Source organism: Lagenorhynchus albirostris, chromosome 7, assembly GCF_949774975.1.
Source record: "Lagenorhynchus albirostris chromosome 7, mLagAlb1.1, whole genome shotgun sequence".
Classification (NCBI taxonomy): domain Eukaryota; kingdom Metazoa; phylum Chordata; class Mammalia; order Artiodactyla; family Delphinidae; genus Lagenorhynchus; species Lagenorhynchus albirostris.
In genome coordinates, this window is record NC_083101.1 from 104,863,173 (window position 1) to 104,875,915 (window position 12,743).

Consider the following 12,743-nt stretch of genomic DNA (forward strand, 5'->3'; position numbering starts at 1 on the left):
GTATAACTGTATATCTGTCCATTTATTTGTATCTTCCTTGATTTCATCAGCATTTTATAGTTTTCAGCATACAAGCCCTATACATGTCTTGTTGGACATTTACCCAGGTGTTTCTTTTTTTAAAAATAAATGTGATTATAAATACATTGTTTTAACTTAGTTTCTACATGCTCATTATATATAAAAATGCAATTGTATATAGAAATACAATTTTTTGGTATGTTTTTCTTGTATTCTGCAACCTTGTTGAACTTATTAATTCTAGGACGAATACTTTTTTCTTTAAACTAATTTAAAAGTGTTTTTTGAGATTCCTTGAGATATTCTATGTAGATAGTAATGTCATCTGCAAATAGGGACATTTTTCTTTTTCCAATCTCTACACTTTTTATTTCCTTTTCTTGTTTTTGTTTTTTTAATATATTTATTTATTTATTTTTGGCTGTGTTGGGTCTTCGTTTCTGTGCGAGGGCTTTCTCTAGTTGTGGCATGCGGGGGCCAGACTTCATCGCGGTGCGCGGGCCTCTGACTATCGCGGCCTCTCTTGTTGAGGAGCACAGGCTCCAGATGCGCAGGCTCAGTGGTCGTGGCTCACGGGCCTAGTTGCTCCGTGGCATGTGGGATCTTCCCAAACCAGGGCTCGAACCCATGTCCCCAGCATTAGCAGGCAGACTCTCAACCACTGCGCCACCAGGGAAGCCCCTCCTTTTCTTGTTTTATTGTGCTGATAGGACTTCCAGTACTATGCTGAGTAAGAGTGGTGAGAGCAGGCATTCTTCCCTTGTTTCCAATCTTAAAGGTAGGAATCCAGTGTTTCACCACAAAGTATGATGTTAACTGTAGGGTTTTTGTATATGTACTTTATCAAGTTGAGGCAGTTACTTTCTGTATGTACTTTGCTGGAAACTTTTGAAAATCATGAATGCTTTTTCTGCATCATTTGGTATGATCATGTGATTTTTTTCTTTGTTATTAGCCTGTTGATTTGGTAGATTACATTGATTGATTTTTGAATATGGAACCAGCTTTGGATTTCTGGAACAAACCCTACTAGGTTGTGGTATATAATGCTTTTAATATATTTTTGGACTTGATTTGCTACTATTTTGTTAAGGATTTTTGCATTTTGTTCACTGGGGGTATTGATCTGTAGTTTTCTTCCTTTGTATTATCTTTGGCTTTAATATTAAGTAATCCTGACTTCATAGAATTTGTTGGGATTAGTTCTCTGCTATTTTCTGGAAGAGATTGTGTAGAATTAGTATTCTTTTAAAATTGTTAGTTAGATTTTACCAGTGAAACCATCTGGCCTGGATATCTTTTTTAGGAGGTTTTAAAATACAGATTCAATTTCTTGAATAGTTAGAAGACTATTCAGATTATCAGTTTCATCTTGGGTGAGTTTTGGTAGTCTGGCTTCTGAGGAATTGGTCCACTTCATCTAGTTTACGTGCATAGAGTTGTTTGTAATATTCCTTATTGTATTTTTAATGTCGGCAGTCTCTAGTGATATCCTCTTTCATTCTTGATATTGGTAAGTTGTGTTCCTTTCTCTCATTCTTTTTTTAATCATTGTTACTAGAAGCCTATCAATTTTACAGATATTTTCAAAGAACCAGCTCTTGGGTTGAGTGATTTTTTTTTTTTTTTCCTATTGCCCTTCTTTGTTTTCAGTGTCATTGATTTCTATTCTTTATTATTTCCTTCCCTTTGCTTTTGGTTTATTTTGCTCTTTTTGGTTATTATGAATAATGCTACTCTGATATGAGCATTCATATACAAATTTTTGCTTGAACATGATTTTAAATTATTTTGGATATATTCCTAGGAGTGGAATTGCTGGATCATGTGGTAATTTTATGTTTAACTTCTTGAGGAGTCACCAAACTGTTTTCTCTAGTGGTTGCCTTATTTTACATTCCCATCAGCAAATGTATGGGGGTTCTGATTTCTTACCAACACTTGTTATTTTCTGTTTTTTAGATGGGGTTGTGGGTGTGATGTTGTATCTCATTGTGGTTTTGATTTGCATTTCCTAATGACTAATGACATTGATCATCTTTTCATGTGCTTATTTGGTCATTGCATGACTCCTTTGGAGAAATGTTTGTTCAGGTGTTTTTGCCCATCTAAAAAATTGGGGTTTTTTTTTTGAGTTACAGGAATTCTTTATGTATTCTGGATACTAGACCCTTATCAGATATATGATTTGCAAATATTTTTCACTGTGTGGATTGTCTTGTTCACTTTGCTTCTGATAGTGTCCTTCAATACACAAGAGCTTTTACTTTTGATGAAGTCCAATTTATTTTTTCTTTTGTGCTTGTGTTTTTGGTGTTTAAGAAACCATTGACAAAGCCAGGGTCATGAAGATTTACCCTTATGCTTTCTTCTACAGGTTTCATAGATTTTGCTCTTACATTTAGGCCTTTGATCCATTTTGAGTTAATTTGGATGTGATGTGAGGCAATCAGCCAATTTTATTCTTATGCATGTGAATACTCAGTTGTCTCAGCACCATTTGTTGAAGAGACTATTGGTACCTTTAGGTACCAGGTGGTCTTGGTACCTTTGTGAAAATTAATTGACACACATGTGAAGGTTTATTTCTGTATTCCCAGTTGTATTCCATTGGTCTGTATGTCTAGCATTATGCTGGTACCATACTGTTTTGGTTGCTATATCTTTGTAATAAGTTTTAAAGTGGGAACGTTTTGTTCTTTATTTTCAAGGTTGTTTTGACTGTTCAGAGTTTCTTGCATTCCGTATGAATTTCAGGATCCGCTTCTCCATTTTGGCAAAAAAAGGCCATTGGGAGTTTTGAAGGGACTACATTGAATCTGTAGATCAGTTTATGGAGTATTGCCATTTTAACAACATTAAGTCTTCCAGTCCATGAATATGGGAAGTTTTTATGTTTATTAGGTCTTCTTTGATTTCTTTCAACAGTATTTTGTAGTTTTCTGTTTTGCATCACATTGGTTAAATTTATTCCTAAGTACTTATTCTTTTTAATGCTCTTATAAATGGAATTGTTTTTTAATTTCCTCTTCTTTTGGCTTTTTTTGAAGTTTATTTTTAATGTATTTACTACAGTTATATTTCTATCAACTGTAGAAATACAGTTGATTTTTTTTTCTATATTGACTTTGTATCCAGTGACTCTAAATTTATTTATTTGATGGTTTATAGATTACTTTAGATTTTCTTTGTAACAACCATGTTTTGTTAGTCTGGTTCAATTAGGAGACAGAACCACTCAGTGATTTAAACAAGGGAAGTGTAATATGAATAATTAATAAACTATTAAAGAAGAATAATTATAAGATATATAGAGAGCTCTACAGGGTTCTCTAGGGCTGAGGGACAATCTTAGAAGGGGCCCCCACCCCAAGGCTAAGACCTTAGTTGTACAGGATATAGTTACAGCTCACTAGGTAGCAGAGAACATCACAGGGTTGCTTGGGCCAGAGCTGGTGGTCCACAGTTACCAGGCAAGCAGGACGCAACCCTTCAGGGCATAGGCAACTATTGGGTAAATAGAGAGAGTCAGGGCACTGCTGCAGGCAGGAGGCCTTGAGCCTACAGTGTCTATTTTGGGAGGGCTACAGGAAGGTGTTTACTAGGCTGGGCTGGGACTGTGAGGTTGATGAAGGATCATTCTAGGCACATGGGCATAGATTTCCTCACATTTACACTGCTGACTATGCAGCAGCCCCAACCAACAAGAGAAGCCCCCTTCATCCTGCAGTATTTCTCCAACACTCTATTGAGACAGTTTAAAATCATGTTCAATGTAAAGAAGAAATGATGAAAGGAATCCCATCCATTATCGCAGAGCATGTGTTGAAGGGTGAGTTTGGAACAGAGATACAAATTTGGTAACTGGAGCACATGTCATCTGTGTATAATGACAGTTTCTTTCCAGTTCATATACCTTTTATTTCTTCTTTCTTTCTTTCTTTTTTTTTTTCCCTGACAAAGCAAGAGACTTTATTAGGAAGGGGCTCCTGGGTGGAGAACAGCAGGGTAAGGGAACCCAGAAGAACTGCTCTCTGTATTTCTTTCCTTCTAATCCTTTACCTTTTATTTCTTCTTGATGCTCTAGCGAGGACTTCCAATACAGTGTTTAATAGGTGATAACAGGTACTTTTGCCTCATCTTTGATCTCAGGGGACGCTTTCAGTCATTTACTACAAGGTATGAGGTTTGCTATGGTTTGATGTATATGCTTTCTATAGGATTGAGGAAACTCCCTTCTTAGTCTGTTAAGAGTTTTCATAATAAATGGGTGTTGGATTTCATCAAATGCTTTTATTGCCTCTGTTGAATAGATTGTGTGATTTCCTGCCCTTTTTCTGTGAATGCCATTAATTGCATTAACTGATTTTTCAAACGTTAACCAGCATTGTATCCTTGGAACAAAACTTTATTTGGTGTGATATATTATTCTTTTTTATATTGTTCTGGATTAATTTACTAATTTGGGATATGATTTTTACATCTATGGTCATGAAATGTGATTTTCCTTTCTTATATAGTCCCTGTTGGGTTTTGTTATAAAAATTATGCTGGTTTTGTGAGTTGAGAAAGTTTCCTTTTTTGGGGAAGAGTTTGTATATGATTGCTGCAACTTTTTCCTTAAACGTTTGATAAATTTTTTCTAGTGAAACCATCTTGGCTTGGAGTTTTTTGGGGGGGATAGTTTCTAATGGTGGCTTAAATTTCTTCATAAATGTTGATAGAAAACTAGATTTTATATTTCTTCTTTTATGATTTTTGGTAAATTGTGATCTTTTTCCAAGGAATTAGTTCATGTCATCCTAACATGTCGAATTTATTATTTATAGTATCCTCATTATATTCGTAGTAATTTTCTGTCCTTCATTCCTGATATTGGTAATTTGTGGGTTTTTTCCTCTTTTACTAATTATTGCCTTTTTTCTACTTTCTCTAGGTTTGATTGGCCATTCTTTTTCCAGCTTCTTGAGATGGAGCTTACCATTGGTTGTTTTTCAGGCTTTCTTATTTTCTGACATATGCATATCAGGTTATAAATTTCCTCTGAGTATAGCTTTTGCTGACATTTTACTTATTGTCTTTACTACTTAATTCTAAATGTAGATTATACATATATATAAACATTAAAATGTAATATATATAATTATATACAATTTAAATTTCAATTATGATTTCCTTTGTTGATTATGAGTTATTTAGAAGTTTTTTTGTCTAATTTCCAAACAGCCAAACAGTTGGGTATTTTCTAGGGTTCTTTTTGTAATTGATATCTACCTTAATTCCATTTTAGTCATAGAACAGTCTGAATGGTTTTAGTACTAAGAAGTTTTTTGTGGCTTATTTTAGGACTTACAATATGGCCAGTTTTGGTAAAGATTCCATGTGTATGTTAAATAGGTTCCACTCATTGTTGGGTGCCATGATTATAAATATGTTGTTTAGGTCAAGTTTCTAATTGACTTGTTTAGATTTTCTGTATTCTCATAGAATTTTTGTCTCACTCTTCTTATTGAGAGAAGTGTATCAAACTCACTCTGATTGTGGATTTGTGTATGTCCCATTTTACTTCTGTTTTTTATTAAAATAATTTAAAGCTGTGTTAAGTGGTACATATATGTTTAGATTTACTTTTTAGTCATGGTGAATTGATTCTTTTATTTTGTCTTTAAGAAATGACCTTCTTTATCTCTGGGAACACTCCTTGTCATAAAGTGTAGTCTTGCTTTTGGTTGGTTCTTTCATTGTTTATTGTTTGCCGTCTTTTTAGTTTTAACCTATCTCTATCCTTATATTGAAAAACGTGTCTTTGTAAACGGCATGGGTTTTTTTTTGTTTGTTTTGATTTTATTTGTACCTAGTCAAACAACTTTACTCTTTTACATAGTCTTTAGGCCATTTATATATAATGCAATTAGTGATGTACTTGGGTTAATATCCACTATCTTATTACTTGATTTCAATTTTTCCAAACTGTTTTGTATTCTTTTTTCTCTGCTGTCTTGACTTCTTTTGTATTGTTCTATTTCTCTTTATTACCTTGTTAGTTGTGCATTCTTTTATTGCTTACCCTAGAAATTATATGTACCCTTGACTTATAGTATTATAGTGAAAATAATAACTTCGATCACTCTCCCATTAGTCTTCCTCTGACCCCCATCTTTATCATTTTACTATTACACATATTAATTTACATGTATTTTTTATGTATTTTAAGACATTATTTTCATTTGTTTATTTTTTAAACTTTTCATATTTTTGTCTCTGCATTGGGTTTTTTAAAAAATTATTTTATTTATTTATTTATTTTTGGCTGCGTTGGGTCTTTGTTGCTGCATGCGGGCTTTTTCTAGTTGCAGTGAGCAGGGACCATTCTTCATTGCGGTGCACAGACTTCTCATTGCAGTGCGCGGGCTTCTCATTGCAGTGGCTTCTCTTGTTGCAGAGCATGATCTCTAGGCTCACAGGCTTCAGTAGTTGTGGCTTGCAGACTCCAGAGCGCAGGCTCAGCAGTTGTGGTGCATGGGCTTAGTTGCTCCGCAGCATGTGGGATCTTCCTGGACCAGGGCTCGAACCCATGTCCCCTACATTGGCAGGCGGATTCTTAACCACTGTGCCACCAGGGAAGCCCCCATTATTGTTTGTTTATACAGAGAATATTTATATTTTCCCACATATTCACCTCTTTTGTTGCTTTTAATTCCTTTTGAATTTTCATCTTAGATTATTTTTCTTTTGTCTTCTAGTGCAGGTTTGCTAGTGACTAGTTTTCTCAGTTTTTTGTCTGTCTGAAGATGTCTTTACTTTGCCTTCACTTATAAAGGGTATTTTTGCTGGCCATAGAGTTATGGTGAGCAGTTGTTTTCTCTCAGCTCTTTAAGTAGTCATTCTGTTGTTTTATAGTATTCGAAAGTCCAACAACAGTTGTTCTGTTGAAGGTAAGGTGTCTTTTTTCCCACTGGCTGCTTTTAAGATGTTTTTCTTTGGTTTTCAGCAATTTCAATGAGATATGCTTAGGTGTCTTTTTTTAATTATATTTATTCTTCTGGGGATTTGCAGAACTTTTTGAATCTGTGGGTTGTTGTCTTTAATCAGTTTTGACAAATCCTTGGCCATCATCTTTTAATATATTGCCTCTGCTCATTCCCTCTTTCCTCTTTTGAGGTTTCAGTTATGCATATTTTAGATTTTTCTCATGTGTTTTACGTGTCTGTTATGCTCTTTTCTGTATTTTTCAGTATTTTTTGATCTGTGTGCTTCTGTTTGGATATTTCCTATTGGCTTGTTTTCCATTCTTCCAGTTCTATCTTCTGACATATCTAATAAGTTCTTAATTTCAGCATTTATGTATTACACTTATAAAATTTCTCTTTGGTTCCTCTTATGATAGATTCCAATTTTCTGGAATTCTTCATCTTTTATTTTCTTGAACATATTTCTTATATACAGTCTTGTCTACTAAGTCCAATAGCTGGGATTACCAAAACACTGTAATTTTTTCTTTTGTTTTTCAGTCATATGGTCCTGTCTCTTGGAATGCCTAGTATTTTTTATTGAGTAGTAGACATTACAAAATATTGGTGAGCTTCTACATGATGTTATATTACTACTCCAGAGAAAGCTCACCCTTTCTTCTGCTTAGCAGATAAATGGGGGCTGATCTCCTTAATTCAGTGAGGGACTGAGCTGAGTTGAGGCTGGGTTTCATTTTTCATAGGTCTCTGCCTCCCTGTCATTTGCCCTTGCTACTGAAGTGTAGTCACTCAGGGGCTTCCAGCTGAGAGTGTGGTATGTTCATTTCCCACTTCCCCTGGCAAGACTTGAACCTCTAATTCATGTTTCCTCATACTGATAAAACTTCCAAAATCTCCACTCTGCTTTTCAGAGCTTTCTTCTTAGCTTCCTAGCCTCCTTCCCTGTGTAGCTTCAGAATTTTCAAATATCTTGAAGGGAAAACTGGCTCTTTGTCAGGCCCAATTCTAGGTACTTCCCCTTTTCACCCATCTGTTCCTTTTGTTTCTCATTTTGTCTGTAGTCTTTTTTTTTTTAATTGGAGCATAGTTGATTAACAATGTTGTGTTAGTTTCAGGTGTATAGCAAAGTGATTCAGTTATACATATACATGTATTATTTCTAGTCTTGCAAGACTACCAGAGCTCTGCTGGTTTCTTGGTTCTCTAGCACAAGCCTAGGCTTGATTCTCAGCTTCTTGCCTTATACCCAGATTCAACAGATACCTCCTTGGAAAAGTGGCTGCACTTATCAGGCCACCACTCCATGCTTCCGAGCTCTCTAGATTCTTGGTCTGTCTAGTTCTTTTCCTTCACTACTTCTCTAATAGCTTTAAATAGGTATTTTTAAAACTTTCTTTCCTGTATTTTGAAGTTGTTCTTGATGGAAACATTGATTTAACACAAATTACCTGTTCATACTTGGAAGTGATAGTCACATATAGTTTATTGTTATATATCAGTTATCACATCCATTATAGTTAACTTCTTTGACACCAGTTTCTTTAAGAGACTTGGTTTTCTGACTGTGTTGTGTATAGAAGGACTCTGGAAAATGTTTTATATCGATGTAGAAATAAGTTGATTGAGTCTTAATGGAAAGGCCTGGTGGTGAGAACATCTGTTATCAGTTCAAAATCAGCAGTGACTCTGAAACTGTTATATAAACAAGTGGAAAAGATATTTGGTAGTCAAAAGCCTAGATGCACATTTCTTGGGATAATTAATCTATTCCTATGGTTATAATGATGATTTTAGTATGGTTTTATGTTTGGGGCCACTGTTTTTTCTTTTTGTTTCCTTAATATCAGCTTAACATTGTGAGCTCTGTTTACATCATGTGATTTCAGAGTTGAAAGAACTCCCGTTTTTTAAAAAGAATTTTTTTAATGTACAAAGAAAAAGAAAATGTAAGACCAAAGTGAGATCTCTTACTACCTCCCACCCTCAAAATATGTACTACTGTGTATAACTACTTCTCTTCCTCCCCCACCCTTTCCTTTCACTTCTTGTCCTCTCTCTCCTATTGATACACGTCAATTGAAGAAAATATAGAAATTGAAATACATAAAAAGAAGAAAATTTAAATCTCTTGTAATCCTATCACCAAGCACTAATCACACTTCTGAGCGTTTGACACATATCTTTTGTGGATTTTTCTATGTAAAATGCATCATATTGTTGTTAATGGTTCTCAGCCAGGCCTTTTCATTAATATCACCTGTAACAATTAAAATATGTATAGATTCTGGGATACACCTCATACTTAACCAAATCAGAATCTCCAGGGATAGGGCTAAGAGGGTTTCGTTGAAAAAAACAAACTCCCTCCCCTTTAGAAAATTTTAATTGCCTTCAGAAATCTTCTAAAACAGATTAAAAAAAAAAGAATATTGCCGTATTATATGTAGAAAACTTTAACTTGTATGCAACTCTTTATCTAATGATTTGATTTTAACTTTCTCCTAGCCATTCCACCCTATGGTGAATTTGGATTGTTCTCGGGATTTCCGGCCATTTCTTTGTGCACTCTACGCTCCTATTTGTATGGAATACGGACGTGTCACACTTCCCTGCCGTAGGCTCTGTCAACGGGCTTACAGTGAGTGTTCGAAGCTCATGGAGATGTTTGGTGTTCCTTGGCCTGAAGATATGGAATGCAGTAGGTGCGAAAATCATAGCTTTTCATGGACCATTACTTATGTTGCAGTATATTTAAAATTATTTGTCTTCTGGTTCATCAGTTTTTAAGAACTTTTTTGAAGTGTGTATATTAGTCATAATTGTGAACAGCAGTTTCATGGCCTCAGAGCTGTTCATTTCCTTAGGAATTTGGAAGCACTAAATGAAAAAGGTGGGAAAAGAAAAACATTCTATGAAGAAATTTTTTAAATAATCAAATTAAGAAAAACATAATCAAGATATTGCTTGTTGATTTCTCTCCCTTACAGATTTTTTCTGGTTATAAAAGTAATGCCATTTATTAAAAAATTAGAAAATATAGAGAATATAATCATTTGTTACCTCATTATTAAATATGTTTAATGATTTTAATGGGACTCAAATATCTTTATGATTTAAATGTGTTAATGACTACAGTAGTCCTGTCAGTTCCGTTTTTGTCATGTATTAATATACCCAGACCCAGAAAATGTCAGATACTTTTCAAATCACTTCCAATATATAGATTGTAAGCATTTCCTAAAGGTTTGAGGATATTTACCAGACAGTGTTATAGATTGGTACGAGAGAACATTATTATTAGTAATAACATATACAGTAGTAATACTGTATTTCTTGTATAATAATGTTGTGCCTTTTGTATTCTTAGAGTTTCAAGGATAAAGAATAAGATGAACACTTATATAACTCTTATTACCTAGCTTTGTCCAATCTTACTATTTTGCAATGTTTGTTTCAGATTATCCTTTTTTTTTTTTTTTTTTTTTTTTTTTGGCTGCACCACATGACTTTTGGGATCTTAGATCCCCAACCAGGGATTGAACCCAGGGCCCTGTCAGTGAGAGCACCGAGTCCTAACCACTGGACTGCCAGGGAAGTCCCCAGATTTCTTTTTTTAAGAAATAAAACAGTACAGATAGAGTTGAAGTTTCCTTTCTTAGTACCCATCTTGATTGCATTTCCTTCTTCTCTCCCCAGAGATGAGATAATCATTATGTTGAATTTGTTGTTAATCATTCCTATCTTTGTTTTTATACTCTTACTACATATATACATATCCATAAACAACATTAAATTTTTTTTACATGTATCTGTGTTTATATCTGTAACTCTGGTTCATTCCTCTTAATTGCTGTATAATGGCCAATTGTATTACCATCCTATAGTTATTTAGCCATCTCCTACTGATGGTCATTTAAGTTACTTCTAGGTTTTTGCTATTATGGGCAGTGCTGCACAGAACACTTTTTTCTCCTTCATGTTTAAAATTAATTTGTTTATCATATGACAGTAGCCCTTGGAGACAGGTGAAAGGCACATGTTGTTACTCTCATTTGACAGATGGAAGAACTTAATAAAACATGTATTAGTTACTTGTAGTCAGTTCACTGGCATTTTGCTTTCTCATATTTGTCTGCTCTATTTCCCACCTATTTAACACACTCTCTTATCTACCCCATCAAACCCTTCATCCACTTTCTCCCCAAAACCTGGTAATATTTATAGTCCCGCTTTCAGAAGTTTGTAGATTTCTTGGTATTTATAACAACAGTTATGAATTACCTGGGCAGGAACCCTATTTTATGTTTTTTGTATCTAACTCCTATTGTTTAGTGGTCTTTTTATTTTAATAGGTTTTATACAAGTACAGAAGTGTCATTATGATCTATGTTTATTTGTTTTGATAGGGTTAAATCTGTTTTATGTCCTCAGTATTGCCTGGGATTGTCTAACTCTTAAATCCTGGCAAACCAATCTTTCATAATAACATTTCATTCTTCCACATCTCTCATATCCTTGTTCCTACTGTACCTGTTTTTCAACTTCATGGACACCCTCAGACTTTTGGGTTCTCCCCCACGCCCCTTATAGCTCCCTTCTTGATCTTACTTATTTTCTTACTTAGGTTAAGCTTTGTGGTCCATCACATAAAGTAATACTTTTGCTAGCAGTTTCAACTCATTCCTTCCACTGTACTTGTTCAGATCTCCAGCTCAACTAATTTCTTACAAATTAATTATGCTGCATATTTAATGATTTAAACCATAGCAACTTTTTTTTTAACTACCCCAGATCTCTACCATTGTTTTATTATGTTTGCTTTTCACATTTGTCCATCCCTCTATTGATCCATTAATCTACCTTATTCTTTGTATTTCAAAGTAAATTAGAGACAACAGTTATTGCCCTCACAAATATTTTATCAGGTCTTTCACTAACTAGAATTCAACATTTGTCTACAGTTTTTTCTTTCAGTTTAAAACTTTACAAGGAAATGCACAAATCTAAAGATATCTGAGTTTTGACAAGTGCCTGCACCTGAGTAAGCCAAATCCTCAGAAAGATGTAGAACATCATCATTACCATTACCTCATGACCTCATGCTCCTTGATGGTCAATCCTTGTCTATACCATCCTCTGGAAGAAACTACTGTTTAACATCCTTCCAAAGTATCAATAATTACTTTGTCTATTCTAGAACTTCATACAAATGGAGTCATACAATATGTACTTGTTGTGTAACTCTTCTTTTGCTCAGGTTGAGATTGCCCTTCTTTGCTCTATTTTCAAGACTCATTAATATGTTCTTGTGTTCATCACTAGTGCTTTTTCTTGCTGAGTAGTCTTCCATTGTATAAATATACTGTATTTTGCTTATCCATTTTCCTATTCATAGACATTTTAAACCATAGCAACTCTATTTGCTCTTTGTCTTTGGTCAGTTTCCAATTTGGTCAACAGGAAAATTTCTGTTCATTCTCCTCAGCACTTATGCCAAATCTATGTCACTCATTTCAAACCCATATTTCACCTTTTTTCTGTATTTGACCCGTATTCCCCCCAACCTTAGCCTGTCCTCCTTTCCTGAAAATCCAGTTAGGCCATTTTGCGTGAACTGTTGTGGTCTGCTACATCTCAGACCAGCCCTTTTCAATTTCTTTTCTTGCATCCTCTTCCTCTTTCTGATGTTTCTTAGAGTTCTGTTCCTGTTTTTTTTGATTCTGCATGCTTTCCCTGGATAATCCCATCTCA

The 12,743-nt window shown here is 34.6% G+C and overlaps 1 protein-coding gene across 3 annotated transcripts in view; it reads left to right on the forward strand.

Moving 5' to 3' along the window:
- The window catches only part of FZD3 (frizzled class receptor 3), a 92,484-nt gene that overhangs the window by 19,667 nt on the left and 60,074 nt on the right, over positions 1 to 12,743 (forward strand). For 2 of the 3 annotated variants that reach the window (XM_060153609.1, XM_060153608.1), the window contains exon 3: positions 9,498 to 9,694. In XM_060153609.1, the coding sequence (XP_060009592.1) occupies positions 9,498 to 9,694 (197 nt within the window). Of the gene's footprint in view, positions 1 to 9,497; positions 9,695 to 12,743 lie in introns of those variants that run through there. The other variant, XM_060153610.1, reaches the window with a different exon arrangement.